Genomic DNA, 19,423 nt, shown 5'->3' with positions numbered 1-19,423 from the left:
TAGACAGTGTAATTTCCCGCAACATAAAACGGAAACAAACATGCAGCCGTAAAATCATTTAATATTTTATGTTAGTTCATAACATGTATGCGTGTGACACGCAACTATCAATCTGTTTATTTATTAATACCAATTTGTACTTCATTTTATAGCTCATTGATAAATTACATTTTTAACGTAATTGTGAAATAAAATTTTCTTTAATAGAATACACTTCAACTTTATTTGGCATAGTGGTCGTCTGCGACTTTGTCAGCGTGGAATTTAAAAAAATAGTCTATAATATGCCCGCGTGAATCAGCTATATTCCCGTCCAAGTCCCGTGAAAAACCATTCCGTTAACCGTTTCATAAATTACCCGGAGCAAGCGGGGGCTTACGGACAGACATACAGACGGACAGACATTAATTTAAAGAAATTGTTCGATCTTATCATCAACGCAAATACATCATGTGTAGGAAATTGTTTTCTTCTGTTTCTGTTACGTACAAACACTCCAATTTTATTAATATGTTTATATGTTAGTTGTAATAACTGTATCATCAAAATCTTTACATTCGTCTTTAAAATATATTGTAATTGAAGTTTAAATTTAAACAACCAAACAATTGTTACAACAATAAAATTTTATTACGTATTTTCGCGCCTTCCAAGTAACATAGATTTTATATTATTTTTTTACTGATTGGCGACGAAGACACGGGAGGCAATAATGTACAGCCACGATAATGCACGACGATGCATAAAAAAACAACTAAGCCGTGAAATTTTTTATAAATTATTTGTTGAATAAGATTTATTTATTTACTATTGTAATTTGATTCAGTCAATATACACTGTGTCGATATTTAGGTTGGCAGTATTGTGTTTGTTTCTTTTTTTTTCAGCAGGGTCAAGGTCTTTGTGCCGTACAAACACGCCTACAAGCCAAACGAACTAGATTTACTACACTAGGTATGACTTCCTTACTCCACCTAAAATTTGATCATCAGGTATGTTAATATTTAATTTATTTAATTTTTTGTTAAGCGTTTGCTAGAAGACTAGAATATGCAGGAGATACGATTATATAACATGATCTTTAAAGTTATATAACTTCAAACTTTCGCGGTTTTTACTAATATACTGTTCGTAAGAAACGGGATTCTTACCACGATTAGGCTGTTTGAGCTCCCGATATTTCGGCACAGTTGCATGCGCCATGTTCACGGGTTGACTAACAGCCTAATCGTGGTAAGAATCCCGTTTCTTACGAACAGTGATCTTTAAAGTGTCTGTTGTTTCTGTAACTATGTGAATATAGGTGCCTTATGACCTCACTAGATGTACGGAACTTATTTGAGTAAATTAATTTTTAATTTAGTGAAATACATGAATGAAACTGAGCATTTTACAAACCATACTTAAATCCTACTTGTTTTTATTTAAATTAAATGTCAATGAGAATTGTGATCTAAGATCCGCCTTTGTGTTTACACCGTGACGGATTATGAAAAGATGAAAAATCAGCTGCAAACGAAATTATTGGAGCTGTAGAAAGGATTGAAAGGTTTCGTGTCGTAAATCATGCACAAAGAGAGAAAAGAAATCGAACAGATAGTTCACGGAAGTTGCAATAAATTTCATTTTTCTCGATTTAATCTACATAGCTGCCGCATAGAGAAATAAAGACGTCGAACAGACTACTGAAACGTACAGATTTAAATTAAAATTGACAAGATCCCAATAAAAATTTAGGTTATAATGTACCGAAATTGTTAGCAGTAGATTTTGTAATGGGCTAAAATATGGTAAGGTTATATTTTACAATATGTAAATTGTTGAACCGATATAATTTAAATCTTTTGATCTTATAACTTGAAAGATTTAATTGGCCACATTTTACATTCCAAAACATTAAGTAAGCGCCAATAGTAAAAGGACACACGAACGGAATTTGTAACAATTCTAAACTCTTTTAAGAAGAATCTGGGAGTTGCTTGGAAGAGAATATTAGAAGTTTTTTTCATATTTATATCTTCAATAGAAAAATCTGAATGTGAACCAGTTTTTCCAGACTAAAATCGATGGTCACGTTACGAAGAAATCGTGTTAAATCGAAACACGATCAACTTACAATACCATTCAAACATTTAATAAGCGATGTCTGGTTATTATAAGAATTAGTTTAATATTTCATTGTACTTAATGGATTATTTATGGATGAAAGAATAAATTCAATTCCGAAGTTCTGACGTCTTGATATTCAAACTTTAGTCTCTTTAACTAACTTTTAAAAACAAAAAACGCAAACCATTCAAATGTCAGGCCAGGAAAATATTAAATGCTTTTGTATCTAATCCATTTATAGTACATACTGGTATTTTTGGCAATATTATTATTTTTTTTAAATTAAGGGATGCGGATATGTTTTATACAAGTTTTCGCTGTGGGAATCTGCTGTTATCTCAATTCAACATCTTTGATCGCTTAGCAGTTCGTTACTTAAATTGCATAAAGTGCAATAAGACAGACTAAAAAAACTTTTTTCCGCAACATCGTTAGTCACCGGTTCGCAAGCGTCACGTGATAGTGTTAGCCAACTTTCTTTGCAACATAACTACAAAAATATAACACACCACAACTATGACACTATGGAGCCGAACATTAGTCCAAGTGTGTGGACAAGTGCTTTATGGTATGGGTAACAATCGAAAATCGGGTCTATGTCTCGGGAAAACTTTATGGTCGAGAAAAAAATTATTTTTATGCTGTGATTATTGATTGAATTTGAATTTACCTAATAAAAAAGGTAATTTAAATGTCATCGCTTTTTCATCAGTAATTATCTAATCAGGTAATTTAAAGTATTATTAATAAATAAAAAAATAAAACTTAATAAGGAAATGAAAGTCTAGATTCTCAGCCTAACCCTATTTCGGTTTTATGCATCAGTGACAATGTCTAGTTTTGTTACATTTTTCTTTTATTTCAGTAGACATTTTGTAGAATTTTCTTATCCGGTTTTTTTTTGTTTATCTAACATTATAAATGCGAAGATTTAGATGGATGGATGATTACTGAACGGACCTTGGTGAAATATGGCTACTTTTTAAGTTTTTTTATAATTCCGCGCGGACGGAATCGCGGGCTGTAATTTTATAATGTGAAAAAAAAAAAACAAAAAGCACAATTCATTATTTTTTTTAAATCATTTCACAACATAATCTTGTCCACATTCGATTTTAAGTAAAAAAAACACTTCACTGGTATGAATAAGTCACTGTTAGGCCTCGTAGGAACATACTTCATTTAAAACACACCACAATGAATATTAAAAAAGTTAACTTTTCTCATATAAAATGATGTAGAAAATACTATATACAGTTTGACACAGAGTTAGCCTTCATTTGATATACATTTCACCTCTTCTATATGTGCAATCTCATCGTTTGAACTTAACGTAACTTGGTTCACATTTTTTGCTTCTCCGGGAACTTCTTTATCATTACAAACTTCTTCATTTACTTCTGTTACTTCTGCTACATCTGTAGGAATTTTATCTTCCAATTTGTCATTAGAATTTATTAATACTGCACTTTTTTCATTAATTTCTTCCTCATTGTTTATTTCTTTCATTTCTACGTTATTAATAGCTTGTAATAAATTCACTGTTTCATCTATTTTCTCTTCTATATGTTCATTTGCATCTACATTAGTTTTATTCTCATCCGTAGTTTCTTTGGGGGCGCTTGAATCGCTTTCTTCTTTAGTATCAATTTTTTCAGCGGCCATTTTTTGCGCCTGTTTCTCCGCTTTACTCTTTTTCGATTTGGATTTCTTTTGCTTTTCAGATTTTAGTTTCTCTTTGACGGGCTCGTTTTTGGCCGTTGTTAAAACGTCTAATTGAGTTTGTAACTGAGCTAAGCTCTGTCTAAGTTGTTCACAATTCGCCGCCATCGCTTCCATCTGAAAATAACAAACGTATTATACAATTTGAACGGACAAAATTCTTCCTGTACATTTTTTTATACTAAATTCGACTAAATCCGTCTTCACTGAAATACCTTGTTGTTGTTGGGCGTGTTGGTGGGCGTGGGCGCAGGTGTGGGCGCCGGAGAAGGCGTGGGCGGCGAGGCGGTGGGCGCAGGCAGCGGAGGACGCTCTATGTTGTGCTCCTTCAGCGTGTTGAGCAGTGCTGTGCGCTCCGCCTTCAACAAACACAAGATATTACTACTATATCTATACAAATTAATGAAATTGGAGTAAAAAGATATTGAAAAATCATATTTCGTACACATGATATTTGCTTTGGTAATACACAATATTTAAGACTTTTATCTATCTGTATGTTTAGAGTAATTTTTGTAACTTCTGGACCAACATTGACTGGCCTTCGACGGGAAAATAGCTGATGCAAGCGGGCATATTATAGGCCACTTTTTCAGCACTGAAGAAGTCGCGGGAGACCGCTAGTATATAAATAACGAGAAACGACCAACATTTAAGGTCAAGTGCATTACTTGACCAAAATGATCTAATAATTCACAATTAAATTATTCAAACTTGCGTGAGACATTATCATTAACTTATATAGGAACAGCTAAAACACTCACGTATGTATATCCGGTGTCGGCACCGACTAGTGAGCGACGGGCCGTGTCCGCGAAATAATACCAGTCCCACTCACCCTGATGAAGGGCCCCCGATGGGCTCGAAACTAGTCGGTGCCGACTCCGGATATAAATATACGTGAGTGTTTTAGCCGTTCCTTTATAAGTTAACCATTCACAACTACAAAAAGTCAATTTTTTGTAGGGTCAATATGTGGCATTCATAAGACATGACTCTGGTACTGGTTCTTCCTCCATGAACGGTCCGCAGTGTCTGATACACAAGTGCTAGACAAGTGCAGCATGTTCAGTATGCAGATTGTGCAGTATGCAGTGTGCAGTATACAGTATGCAGTGTGTGCAGTGTGCAGTGTGTGCTGTGTGCAGTATGCAGTGTGTGCAGTGTGCAGTATACCTGCAGCGTGCGGCAGAGACCCTGCATGCGATGCAGCTGCCTGGTGCTGGCGGCGGCGCGCTCCTCGCTGGCCTGCCGCTCCCCGCACATGTCCAGCAGCGCTGTCTGAGATGTCTCCCAACGCTTCTTCCACGACAGCGACTCCTTCTCTAACTTCTGAATCTTCTTAGACATCTGGAAGACAATTTTTTTTGTATATACAGACTTGAGGCTGACCTCGGAGTTTATGTTAACAGGTGACAAGGCCTTAATCAACCACATTGACTCACTGCAGATTGATTCTGCACATATATTTGAATTTAATTCACAGATTTTTACATGGTGCCTTATAATATTTTGCTTCACTGAGTTTTTTTAAATATTTCAACTGAAATAAAATTGATACTTAATGCCAAACTTAAGAGCTATAATTGATACTAAAAGCGCCTCTTACTATGCTTTTCCTATTCTTAATCTACACTAAGGAATGTCTTCAGTGATACTTAACATTTTAGAAACAAATAAACTTAGAATACCTTGTCCATTTGTTCCTTGAAGCCACCAAAAAGTTGATTACTCTTCACCAATGCTGTCTGGAACTCATCATACTTGTCCGTGTACACCGCCAGCTGACCTTTGAGCGCAGTCTCATTGGTCTGCATCTCCATAACCTTGGCACGGTACTGTGCCAATGTCATCTTCATCTGCTCAATCTCCGCTAAAAGTCTTTCCTTCTCTGCTTGATGTTCTAAAGATGCCTTCTGTAGTTTTGCCTCCGATAGTTCAGATTCTAATCCCATTTGTTTCGTCATTTTTGTTATCTGAAAACATAGTTAAATAATTTAGGGAAAGAAATGAGGTGAAAATGTTGATTTTGTTCTAGATTTTGGACAGTCGTTCCGGAGATTACCCGGAACAAACACTGTGGACAGACAAAAATTTCAAATGGGTATTTTCGTGTTCACCAACACAAAACATTCTAGAGATATAATTGTTTTTTATTACGTACAGACACATCAATTTAATTAACTGTATAGATAGATGGTTAAAAGAAATGTGAGTATATAAAAAAAATCATCACCACCAACTTGTTCCCTTTATTCTCCATTTGCTTAACATAATACCTGTTGTTCCCGTATCTGGTGCTGCTGCATTAGACTCTTGAACTTCTCTGTCATATTGATATTGTCATCTCGGAGCTTGGCACTCTTCTCATTGTTCTGCTGCAAAAGTGCTGTGATCTCAGACAGCGTGTTCTGAAACTTGGCCTGTGTCTCCTTACGTCTTTCCTCTTCTTCTCTTATTTTTAAAAGAGATTCTTCCTGTAAAAAACAATTGTTAGAATTTTTTTATGTCAAATACTGTATGCTTTTTAATTTACAATTTTTTTTTGTTAAAAATCTATGAATACCTTAATAGCTTTGTTCTGTTTCTGTAATTCTCGGCAAAGATTCTCTAGTTTAGACTTGACAAGTACAGTCTTATTGTACTCATGCTGTAGTTGTTCCTTCTCTTTCAGCAGCAAAGCATATCTTTTATCTGATTGTTTTATATAGAACTGCATCTTCTTATTATCATCAGCCGCCTGTGAGTACTTTTTACAAACTAGAGAGAACTTTTCTTCTAATGTTGGAACTGAATTTAGAGATTTCATGAATTGTTCAACATTTTTGTCATCTTTTTTTGACCTGTCTTCCTTCTTTGACTTTTTTGGCGGTTCCTGAGGAGGTGGGGTTGGTAATTTCTCCTAAAATGTAATAAATACTTCACAAGAATGGATACTCACTTCTTGTTGTTGCTTGCCTCTTACATTTTGTTGTATTATTTCTACAATATCAATGTTTAAATTCTATCCAATAAGAATAAACGACGGAAATAAATAAGTACCCTTTGGTTTACCATAAAAGAAGAAAACGTTTGAATTGTACTATGTAACATAAATACCTTACTCTCTTAAAATTGGCAAACAGCCAAAATTGTTTCCAGTTAACTATTTTACAAAGTTTTCACTTTTTTTCTTATATGACCAACTGTAGGAAATTATGTTATGTATTCATTACTTGAATAGTTATAGGCTTTAGTATTTTACGCATTAATTTATAAAAAGAAATAACTATTTTTTGAACTCAGTCGACATACGATATAGGCTATTTATAAAACTCAGGTGAACTAATAACTTACACAGTCGCCTATATTATTTTCTGATACTGTATTGTCTTTCGGAGATTCCTCAGCTACTACTTCCATTTTAATATATTTGAATTTTCTGCCGATTTAGAAACAAAACGATATATTAACAACCAACAAAAATTAAATCAACAACGAATGGAGAATTGACGGATGAGCGATGGAATGGAATGAATGAACAAATAGGAATGAATGACATGGTTGCCACTTGCTAATAGAATATACTTAATTATCACCACTGGATTTAAAAATCTATTAAAATATAATAAAAGTCGATGTTGATAGAAAAATGTAAAAGTTATTGTAAAACAACTGTCGTTTGGAAATAATTATATTTTACCATTTCAACATCAAGAGAATTAGTTCAGAGCTATCATAAAAGTCAAAAACTTTTCAGCGTTTACAGGTCTAAGACCACATTACTGGTACTAATAATAATTATTAAACTACATCGTATTTTCCACACTTTCAAACTGTAACCAATAATAGCTGTTTTCCGATTTTCGAACGAAAAATCTAGTTCGAACTAGTTTACAGCAGAATTAAAATATTACTTAGATCTGTTATTTTCTACCTAAACGGTAGATTTTTATAGCAAAGAAAAAACACTTTATCAAACAAAGGCCAACTGCATTAAAAATAAGTTATCCTTAACACTTTCTATAATCCCTACATATAAATCACGGCTTAAATCAAATGTGTAGATACCGTCTAATTCCAGATGCGTCGGGGCCTTTCATGGTAATTAGTTTAACGGGTTATATTTGTGGTCGCGGCTGAAACTAATCGGTCCTTCCATCAAGGTACAAGTGAGTTAAGCCGTGCCTTTAACCTAGTGTAATATACGTCTTGCGAATTTTTTAATAACTAAATTACTTTCCAAACAACAATTTATATTTTCTCTCTTCCCCAAGGGTGTGCAGTACAGACCTCACTATTCCTACATTTTACACTTGGATTTAGTTTTTCAGATTACCAACATTTCTTTACTTAGTAACATCTCACTAATATAATTAGTAAAGTAATTTCATACATTATTCATGTATATGATAATTTTCCGTCTCAAAATCCAAATAACTTTAACACATTTCTGGTAGTTTCCTAACTTTTTGTTATTGCAACATTGATGCTGCCAGTCAAATATCTCTTTGTCTCTTTTACACATTCATTCATTTTCATTCTAATCCCATATTGTATCGAAAAGAGGACGACAATTTTGTGGTGAGTTCTTACAGTTTTATTTTTTGTAAATTTTACTAAAAACTTCCTATTTTTCACCAATTTTGCGTTAATAGCAAAACTACTGTAAAATATCACCGTTCGAAACTAATCTGATGAAATAAAATGCAAAAAAAAGATAATTGCCGGCCGGGACCGTACGTTGCGAGCCGTTACTTTTCAAGATTCTCAGGTCATTGCGCTCTGGAATCCTTCAACTTTTAAAATTTATAGGCATATGCAATTATTGCGTATTTGAATATATGTTGTTCCTTTATAAATTTATCGGATTTTTTTCCTAAATTTAACAAAGACAATCGTTACTTTGCCGCATGATTGATCTGTCTGACGTACGATACACCACATTTACAGTTACAATAAACCGCAAATAATTGTTAATTTTCGCAATGTTTGCTCATATTGTTGTACTTCATCGCTAATGATAGGAAAAAGGGAACTAAAAACATGTCTGTTTTATAATTTTCGTAACTCACATTGTGCTTCTATAAATAACATTATTGGGCTGTAGTCACATTTGGCGATATTTTTGAAATAAGAATTCAATCAATTGAAATAAAAAACGAAAATAAATTGTATCAGATTTACTTTTACAGATGACTTTACGTTTTATTTGTCAGTAAATTTGTGTGAAATATAATCTACAAATTGATTTAAGTAAATGTGTGGCTAGTGTTTTTTATTTTATTATAAATTGATTCCTTGTTTATATTCATACACATTATTTATATCTCCATCTCTTGATCATAATTCTGATTAAAATTTTGAATGAGCAACGCAATTTAAAACACTGCATTTTGTTAAGTAAAAGATTTACTGTGTTCTTTGTGTATAGTGTATTGGAATTTATAGATATCTTGTTTGTGGTTTCAAATTATTATATAGTGCTAATAATTCTATTTTAACTTTTCCCTAAGACTTGTATGATTTTAGCGAGAACATTACATATTACATTACATAAAAAACCTAATGGTTTTCTTTTAGCAAAACATATATGTTTTTTCAATATTGAGATGAAGTTAGGTCATTTTTTAACTAAGATAAAACCAAAATAAATCTTGTATTTAATTAACCTTAATTTATTTGCCCATAAAACTTGTTTCAAAATATTCAAAGCTATAAAACCCACACAATGCACCAAATTTGCAAAACGTAATTGCACATTCATTGTTCTGGGGCTAACTGGAATATGTACAGTTACCTTGTTTGAATAATTATATTCAGTTTATAAAAGCAATAAATTACATGTACATGCTACTCTTGTACTTCTATTCCTTACTATCTCATTGATTTTGTATTAGATAAAGTAAAAATAAGCGTTAGAGATTTTCTTTATGAATTACGCACCAAATAATCCATCTCTGGTCCATATGACTATTTAACAAATAATTCTCTAAGGTTGACAATTACAGTTCCTCTTGTGTTGCATATGTTAATGGGTGTTGATGATCACCTCATTGTTTTTGCTGCATTTTTACCTCTTTTCTTATTATTTTAGGACTTGTAAAAGATCAATCATAATTGATGTTTATTTTTATTGCATATTCAAATAAAGCCACTGTTAAATACCACATGTTATATAAATATCTACTACATATTAATTACACCATCCATGGGGTGGCTATTTTAACTAGGGTACTTGAGTTTTGAAGCATTATTGTAGGCCTGTATGCTTGATTTCTAAAATAGGAAACTTGTTGAGATATTTGTTTCCTTTTATGTTTGTGGTTTTGTTATTTGTTTACAATGCAAATTAATGTTTATTTAGATGGCTATGCTCAAATGACTAACTTATTACTACAATAAATTGCTTTCGGGGTCACCTCATATTTAAAATAAATTTTTCAACAATGTATTATTAACAGAGGTTGTGGTACATAAACATTGTTGATTATATAAGGCAAATATATAAACAAATTCATTAGGTAACCTCATTAATTAAATTTGTTTTTTTTTTTTCGGAATCAAGGGACTAAAGTTTTAAAATTTCTTTACCTACAACCAACCTACATACACTAAGGTTGGCAATGCATCTGTGGTTCTTCTGGTGTGGTAAATCATAGAATGTGAGACGATCCTCTACTAAAAAAAAAATCTACTAGTTTGTCTGTATTACTATTTCTTTTATTCATTCAACTAAGCAAAGTCAGGGCAGTTTGTTGGGATAAAAAAAGTATACTGATTCATGTCATTTATCTTGTTATTATGTGACTAGTTCATATTATTGTGTTTTTTTTCTCATTATGTAGAGGTCACTGGCCGTTTATATAAACTAAAGATGACGTTGCCATTTACAGTTAAATGTTTTGCGTTAATTGTAGCTTTATAATGTATGTCTCATTATTCACACATAGCAGTTGACCGTGACTTAGTCCGCGCGGAATTAAAAAAACCAATTTCATCAAAACTATCATCATCATCAGTGTTTGTCTGCTCACTGCTGGAACTCTGGCTCTAACGGTCAGATGGCTATGGATGTTTCTAGAAAATTAAATGCTCAATATTCGATTTTGGCTAAATATTTGTCAAACGCCTTGTATGACTAGCTACATAGGTATGTACGAACGTTTGTAAACTTATACGGCTGGCGAAACGAGAAAGGATCTCGATTTACAACCTACGCACTATACTAACTTACGTAAGTTATCGAGGTAGGTAGCGGTTCTGTTACCTTATAACGCATGTTTGAATTCTGGATCTATATTTAGACATATAAATCCAATTTATAAAAAAAACAAAAAAATTAGTACAGGGATGGCAAACCTTTTACGTAATTGATTTATATCAACTTGCCATTTTTTCTATTGAATCGTGTAATGAGATCGTAGAAGTGCCAACATTCTGTAGCTTAATCCTCACTTATAATACCAACTTACACTTCTTTCCTGATACAACACTGAACACACAAATTTTGTGATCAAGTGAAATGTCCAAAATATTACCATTGGTTCTTCATCCCTGTTCTTCTAGGCACTAACTTATCTTTCTTCGAATTAAAAAAGTTACGAGCAAGTAATGACTCATTTTCATTTTAATTCGTTATTGATACTAAATCGATTTATCTTACCCCTATGTCTTGCAGAAGTGTCTGATTGCATTTTTAATTAAATGGCTTCGTTAACGAAGGTTATGATAATGTCGTTACGAGGAAGTCAATGATCTTTTTTTGGGCAAATGTTTACCTTTTTGGATTACATATACTGAACTTGAAAAAATCACTAGCACTAAATAATATTCTGCTGATATTAATCTTGCTAATATTATAAATGCGAATGTTTAGATGGATGGATGGATATATGGATGTATGGATGGATGTTTGTTTGAAGGTATCTCCAGAACGCCTCAACAGATCTGGGTGAAAGGCATGCATATAGAACATAGACTGGAAGAACACATAGGCTACTTATTAAGTTTTTTTTTTAATTCCGTGCAGACGGAGTCGCGTGTGACAGCTAGTGAATCATAAAACACGTTATATTTACTTTTAAATAATTAACTAAACTTAGGTAGTTTATTTCCGGCCAGCAATATCATCATTTGCCATACAAAGCTATGAGTTGGTCACAAATGGTTACTTGGCTGATAGTGCGTCGTTGTGCCTTGTTTATATCAATCCAGTGACCATATACAGTATTGTAGTGTCTATTTCCGCTCTGAAGTCTAGATTTTATCGTATGCCCTAGACTTAGGTACCCTTTGTTGGATTTCCGGACCTTGATTGATACTGAGGTCGTTATGACATAAATTGCTTATCGAAAGAGTTTTTATACCAGTTGATTTTATTTGACTTGTGTGATCTCTGAATGGTTTTTTTATATTATGATAGCGTTCATTTTTTATGTCATTCTACAGAATATAATTTAACTAATTATTGCAAGTTCAATGGAGTATAATTCAATAGAAATTATTAATGTTATCAAAACTCTTGTTGTGAGATCCCACGCTTTAAACCGGATGCGATTCTTACAATTTCTCTTATCGACCCTTTAACAGAATTGTTAAACCTGTCTATTTTGCTAGATTGTGTGAATGTATTAGTCCATGTTTTCTAATTACACTAAGATATGTCAAAATTAATAGAAAATATAGTTCTTGCAAACATAATATTGTTCGAAGTGATGCCAACGAACTCGTAATACAATATATTAACAGAACGCCTGCAAACTATGTAAAAAAATCAATTAAAAAAAGTATGCAATTTGTAAATTGTCTTCCACTGAGCGATGGCATAACAAAGAACTAATCAACTTAGAAATGTCTAGACTCTAGACTGAATTGTTTTGCGGTTTGGTACCTACCGGAAACTCGTTATCCTTTGAGTCACGGCCCGCGGCCAGCTCACTGCCGTCATTACTTAGTTAAACATGTCTTTATATTTTGCAGATAACGTTATCAATCTTGATATTGTCTTTGATTATTAAATGATTCAATACTCACGTCATAATAGGATTATTCATGTGGTTAATACAAGAGTCGTCTTTGTAGCATATACCTAGCTGTCGCCCCCGACTCCGTCCGTGCGGTATTAATTTAAAATAAACTTAATTAGTAACCTATGTGTTCTTTCATACTATGTTCTACATTTTGCTAAATTTCATCGAGATCCGTTGAGCCGTTCTGGTGATATCTTAGAACATCCATCCATACATTAATAATATTAGTAAAGTTCACATTCTAGAACAGAAATTACTGTAAACTTAGCGTAGTAGTCGCTTAATATAATACTCTCTTATCGAAAAGATTAATTTCATTTGTTTCATAGATACTTTTAATAGTAAAGTATGTTAACGGTGTTCCCTGAAAATGTATTTGGAACAATTCCAGCTGTGAAATTACTCTCACCAATTTCCGAATTGGCAACCCTACTGTTTTGTAATGTTTAGTAAATTTATTTCTTGGAAAATAAAAAGAAAAGTGACGCTCTCAACTTACATACGTTGTCTGGTATACAAGAATTATTCCTCTTACTCGTGTTTTAATATAATAATGAAGAGCAATGTACTAAGTTTTGTCAGCTGCCAGGGCAATACACCTATGTATTGGCGACATCGTATTTGCTAACGCTGTTTCACCCCTTGTTCAATCAACCCTTACAAAATAATTGCGAGGACATATTGTGGTTTTTCCAACAACCCGCAATTTGTATGTCATATGTAGTCAGTCCTTATGTAATGATAGGCCTTTATCCCGAGGGAAATATTAATAACTATGCTAAAAAACTATGGAAAATTGGAAAATTTTGAATTGTTAGTTGCCACACAACAATCCCTACCATGTTTTTAATGTATCTGTTTGACGTAAAAGTAAAGGCTTCATGCGTTTATGTATTACTTTGATATACATAACAATATTTCATATGATACTTGGTCAAGTTACCAAATTAACATAAGTTTAACGAGTTACATTCAATTAACTTTCTTAAGGAATGTTAGTGTTTTATGGCAAATTCTTGTTTTTAATGTCATCTTTACTTCATAAATAATGATATCTTGTAACCTGGAAGTTACGTTCAACGTTGTCAAGTTGGCACAATCCCAATACTAATTACTTATGCTAGAGTCGATCTAGAGCAAAGGTAATTTATTTTTCTGTCGTTACACTTTGTAACTGCCGCAAAATGCCACATTATTTCCGGTCACGGCTATCGTCTTCCACTTAAAACCAATGTTATCATTTTTAATTAACACTGTGAGAACAAGATCACGGGAAAAACCATTAAATGACAGTTATTGAAGCCGTGAATAAAAGCGGTTTGTAATTACATCAAAAGACTTGATACTTGTGTCTTTTAAAATGGTATAAAGTATTAACAGATGGCAACTCAAGGGCAGTTCTCTACTTCTTGTCAGATATATAACTGACTAACAGTCGCCCGCGACTCCGAGTGGAATTATAAAAAAACTTAATAAGTAGCCTATGTGCAAAATGTCATCCAGATCCGTTGAGCCAGCCGTTCTGGAGATCAAACAAATATCCATCCATCCATCGAAATATTCGCATTTAACTTAACTTTTGTCTGTTCTTTTTTTTGTCTGTAGTCTTCCTATAATTGATAGCAAAGTTTTCAATCTTTAATATTTTTTCCTTGTATTATTTCTTATTAAAAGCCTTTTAACATTACTGATCCCATATAAATCTCAACTTAGATACGATATAAATACAATATGATGAAGCATGTCTATTGTTAGTATATTTTGGTGTCATACAATTGATGTGGCGTCAAAGGCAGTGTCGCCAGACATTGGTATTGTTTCAATAGACTTGTGATTCAACTATGTCGACGCATCCTGTTATATGTATCACATAAAATTATACACGTGTTAGTTACTAATGAAATGTTAACGAACATAGTTTCTAATAAATGCAATAGAGTTAAAACGCGATGGCAATTTTCAGGATGGGTTTTTACGTAGAAATACATAAGTTAGATTAAAAGTAAGCCATACAAAAATCGCGTTCCCCCTCCCCATGTGGTCACCCTATGGGAACGGTCAATGCTCTTGTCATGGTGAAATCGATGTTTTTATGCACATTGTCGGCTTAGGCATCGTTTCATATGTGCTCTATCGTTAACAAATATTTAAAAACGGTACATAATTCGCGGTAAAATAGGGGAATGCTCTGTCACAGTTAAATTTAGGTGTTCGACTCAATCTAATTTTTTTGATCGTATTATTTTTGAAGAAGACTTAGAATTACTAATCTCTGACAACTAACTAATCTAACTAGTATTATAAATGTATGTATGGATAGAAGTATGTTATGTTTGTTCAAAGGATCTGGATGAAATTTGCCACATGTAGAAAATTTTCTAAAAGAAAACATAGGATACAAATTAAATTTATTTTTTAATTCCGCGCGGACGGAGTCGCGGGATACAGCTAGTCAAGGTTATAAAAGGAATATACTTTGCTTAGGTATAACAGAGATGTTTGTTTTATACTGTAACATAGATATAATGAGTTGAATGATCTCGTCCCTGATTGTAATGCTATGTAGATAATATGACGTCTGTCACATTTATATTGACGCGACGATGTTTATAAATTAAATATCGATTCATCGCTAATATTACTTGTTTTGTGTTGAAGTCACAATACGTAATATAGTTTACTTGTGCCTCAGCTTATTGCATTAGAGACAAATTATAAAATTATTCACAATACGACTACTATGGAAACGACTCAATTTAGATATCTCGAATTGAATATGATGCGAAAATAATTCTACTAACTTTTCAACTAGCAAGTATCTTAATTTATCGAACCATTTCGACTGTTGTTTTGAAGTAAAACTTTGTAAAATATATATTCAATTTATCTGACTCGTATATACAGTACAGTTTTGTTGTAACAAAGATAATTGACCCAGTTTGCTATCTCAATCGATGTAGCGTACATGAAATTTACGATTAGGACCCCCTTACTCCCTTGTGGGGGTGTTTGAGGGGGAGAATTGCCTCCTAAGAGGTTAGATATGGATTTTGAACCTATATTAATATTCTAGTCATGACCATCCAACTTTTAGTATAGCCTAATGCTTATAGAAGAAAAACGGCCAACGTACTGTAAAAAAAAATCTCTTATTTTTTTTGTTAATAAAAGGAAACGCTGACATTTATTTTTACATATGTACGTACAAATTTTTTTACTGTTTTTGTTACCGTTTTGGGCTGAATACAATGTCTGCCATCAATAAATGTTTCGCAGTTTTTCTCTTAACATTCTAAAGTATGCATGCCATATGTTTTTCACTTATATTTTCTAGGATTTACGTGGTGGAGGGGGTCAGGAGAGTATTGAATGGGGGGTTTTATTTCCTATCAGCAGTAATGCCGATTGCTTTTTTGTTTGCTTAATGATGATGTGGGCGTATCAAAATTACTAAATCGTTTATGCTCACTTATTCATGAATCAGATTGTAATGATGATGGCAAAGTTGTCAGTGATAGCTCAGTGGTTGGATGTCTGGCTTGTGATCTAAAGGTCTGGAGATTGTACTCACAGTAAAAATTGCTTATTCGAATTTATTTCAAGAATTACTTGGTGAGCCGAAGCTTGGTGTAATTTTTATTAATAATTAGTTGTCGCCCGCGACTCCGTCCACACGAAATTTAAAAAAAAAACAATAAATAGCCTATATGTTCTTCCAGACTATGTTCTACATCTGAGTCAAATTCCATCAAGATCCGTTAGTCATTCCGGAGATACTTTCAAACAAATATCCATCCATCTAAACATTCGCATTTATAATATTAGTAAGATGTAGTTAATCTCGTTTTGTTTTTTTAATTGTCTTGATTCTGAAGTTGGTTATAAAAGTTATATTTGTCTTTTGTTAACTTAACTATACGAAGTAATTTTTCAAAATATCGAATACTGTTATTTTGTTTTACAATTTTGTTATGTTAGGAATTAATAATTTTTTTATTAATTAACTATACAATGGCAAGATATTTATATTGTATAGACTCTGCGTGTGTTGGAGAAGAGTCATTGAACTGTTTGCGTGCAAATTTTGATTAATCATTTATTATTAGCGTTAACTTTTAACTAATCACAACTCGGCGAAGACTGTCTAGATCAATTCGTAATGTGTCTAGGTTCCGGGTTCAATAATACTTTGCAAGTCTAATCTATGGCCAGAGTAATTGTAGTTGACTGAAGATATTTATGTGTAATATAAATATTTATTACATACAACGCAACATATACAGTATGACTAGCTGTTGCCCGCGACTGCTTTCGCGCAGAGTTTAAAAAATATATAAGTAGCCTATGTGTCTAGACTATGATCTATGCCAAATTTCAATACCTTCAAACAAACATCCAGACATTCGCATTTATAACATTAGTAAGATTTGTCGGGCAACTAACTGAAACAAACTAAAATATTAGCAAAAGATAAGATAGGCGGCGGTGTAATTGATTTTTCAAATCGTTGATATCAAACGACCCGATTGGCAAATGTCATCATATGCGAATAAGCGTTTCCGTACCCCTTTTCCATTTACTATATTGAAAATGATAAGATTGTTTTTATTTTTGATCGTTAAAAGTTTATTTTGAACCTTCACATGTTTATTTGATTTATGATGTACTAACAGGAATTGTAATGAGTCAGTGAGACGCAAGTAAACACTTTCGATGAGTGTACGTATGTTAGTGATGAAGTGGGAAAATATGTATATTGTTATAACATAACGTTTATAACTTACTGTTTATTCTTAAAAGTTCTTTTAATCTCTTTAAGGAATCTGCGGATTTGTATCAGTACGAGGAGGTTACAGAATCTAAACGTATTCAATGTATTTTTAACAAATGTTCCAGATGAAAATGACTTCCACACCGTTCAGCGTTGGCCTATCTGATGACACTCGAGTGTCGAGCCGCGTCCTGCGCCCTCCCGGCGGCGGACACACCGACATCTTCGGCTCGGAGCCCGAGCCTCTGCGCTTGGGCCGTCGCCCTGGACCTAACGCTACAGGTATGCTACAAGGGACAGTTAGAATTTACCCCCTACAATAAAGCGACCTGGAGGGACCTGGGTGGTTTAAATGCGGATGTTTTATTAGTTCCAGCGCCTCCCAAAGTAGAGGAAGCAGCGGTGCCGGCCGCCGTCGCCAGCGCTCCCAATCAGAACGGCAACTGCGCACCGCCCGAGACTCCCGCCGTCACCCCCACGGAGCCCCCCGCGCCCGCCGCGACCACCGCACCCGCCGCCGAGCCCGCCAAGGCCGACGCCCCCCGACCGGCGGCCGCCAACCCGGAGCCCCCGCGGCGCGTGCGCGTGCCCCCCGGCGGGTTCTCCTCGGGCCTGTGGTAACTCGGACACGCCGAGCCGTCGCGTGTAGATAACAACATCGCTGGGACCAGGTGTGTACATTAGTTAGGGTATTTTCAGTGCGGGGACGCTAACTGTCAAACTCTACGGTAGTTTGTCGACATTAAGTCGGATTATGTTTCGTCTGTTGGAATGAAGTTAAGTTTGATGTTTGTCGGAGAAGGGGCGCGGTTTGGGAGCGATGTTGTCGTAAGAGTTAATGTTCTCATTTTGTGTTAGAGTCGACAGGAAAGCGGACGTTGTAAGGATAAGTTTCGCCGGTCCCGAGCCAGTTTTCTCAGCGTGATTTTGCTTTAACCCAGTATAGAGTTGGTTATTTTATTCCTCGCAAAGGCAATTCGTTTTTAATATTTACTCTCGATGTCTTTAAGTACTTTTTATCGCATACTATATAGGTTTTATTTTTTATTTTAATACCGATTGATGGTCACAGCTTGTGTGGTATGGCGAAGCGAGCCAAAACTCTAGACTTATTAGGTTTATTGTCACATTTCTAATTATTATTAAGGCCAAAAATGTTGGTATTCAATGTGTGATATTTGATGTCGTCTTCACGTAGTGCATTTATCAAATTTCGTACAAATTTGACTAATATTGAATATTGTTAGGATCAAAGATTTTACGTGTGTTTGACGCATCGAGAACACTTGAACTATTTTAGCACTAAATTGTTAAGTGAAGCCTGCACTTTATAAGAGCTTTGTATCGGACTGAGTGCGTCTGAACTTGGATGTACTTAAAAATATAATTGTCGCAAAGTGTTAGCAGTTGTGTTTTATAAATGATTTTTGTATAACTTCGCCGGCAAATTACGCGATGTATAATTATTAATAATATTTTTATATGAACTAAAATAAAATACATTCAATTTTATTCGTGTCGTTTAATTTTACTACCTGTCCTCATCTTAAGTATTAATGTAGAAAAATATTAAATCAGTTTACCTTTAGAAAATTAACTTTCAGTAAATCTTCTATTTTGTGGCGTAGTTTGTGGACCGTGATAAATTCATAAGGTTTTATATGATTACATCTACTTATCAAATAACCCCACACGAGAAATAATATAAAGAATGACGAAATGTACAATTACAAGTGTACTTTCAGTGGATATCACAAAAAGGGGGTAAAGTATAGGAGGTCTAAACCTTGCCTTCACAAGGCTGGTAAGT

The 19,423-nt window shown here is 33.9% G+C and overlaps 2 protein-coding genes across 2 annotated transcripts; one reads left to right on the top strand and one right to left on the bottom strand.

Annotated features, from left to right (window-relative positions):
- Positions 1-3,199: 3,199 nt before the first annotated feature.
- LOC106715530 (gamma-taxilin) lies at positions 3,200-7,342 on the bottom strand. The gene is made up of 7 exons (XM_045682158.1): positions 7,168-7,342; positions 6,398-6,733; positions 6,111-6,308; positions 5,523-5,807; positions 5,008-5,181; positions 4,047-4,190; positions 3,200-3,948 (listed from the first exon to the last, which is right to left on the bottom strand). The coding sequence occupies exons 1-7, from the start codon at positions 7,231-7,233 to the stop codon at positions 3,379-3,381; spliced, it is 1,773 nt and encodes a 590-aa protein (XP_045538114.1). The 5' UTR covers positions 7,234-7,342; the 3' UTR covers positions 3,200-3,378.
- Positions 7,343-8,300: 958 nt separating this feature from the next.
- On the top strand, positions 8,301-18,234 carry LOC123721941 (predicted GPI-anchored protein 58). The gene is made up of 3 exons (XM_045682293.1): positions 8,301-8,394; positions 17,739-17,895; positions 17,984-18,234. The coding sequence occupies exons 2-3, from the start codon at positions 17,739-17,741 to the stop codon at positions 18,232-18,234; spliced, it is 408 nt and encodes a 135-aa protein (XP_045538249.1). The 5' UTR covers positions 8,301-8,394.
- The last annotated feature ends 1,189 nt before the right edge of the window (positions 18,235-19,423 follow it).

The sequence above is a fragment of the Papilio machaon genome, chromosome 18 (genome assembly GCF_912999745.1).
Source record: "Papilio machaon chromosome 18, ilPapMach1.1, whole genome shotgun sequence".
In the NCBI taxonomy this organism is placed as follows: Eukaryota; Metazoa; Arthropoda; class Insecta; order Lepidoptera; family Papilionidae; genus Papilio; species Papilio machaon.
This window is presented reverse-complemented; position numbering and strand designations above follow the sequence as displayed.

Coding starts and splice junctions, on each gene's coding strand:
- LOC106715530 (XM_045682158.1), bottom strand. CDS start 7,233: ATGGAAGTAGTAGCTGAGGAATCTCCGAAAGACAATACAGTATCAGAA. Junction 5,808..6,110: donor ACCAGATACGGGAACAACAG/GTATTATGTTAA, acceptor CTATGTTTTCAG/ATAACAAAAATGACGAAACA. Junction 3,949..4,046: donor ACACGCCCAACAACAACAAG/GTATTTCAGTGA, acceptor TGTTATTTTCAG/ATGGAAGCGATGGCGGCGAA.
- LOC123721941 (XM_045682293.1), top strand. CDS start 17,739: ATGAAAATGACTTCCACACCGTTCAGCGTTGGCCTATCTGATGACACT. Junction 17,896..17,983: donor CCCTGGACCTAACGCTACAG/GTATGCTACAAG, acceptor ATGTTTTATTAG/TTCCAGCGCCTCCCAAAGTA.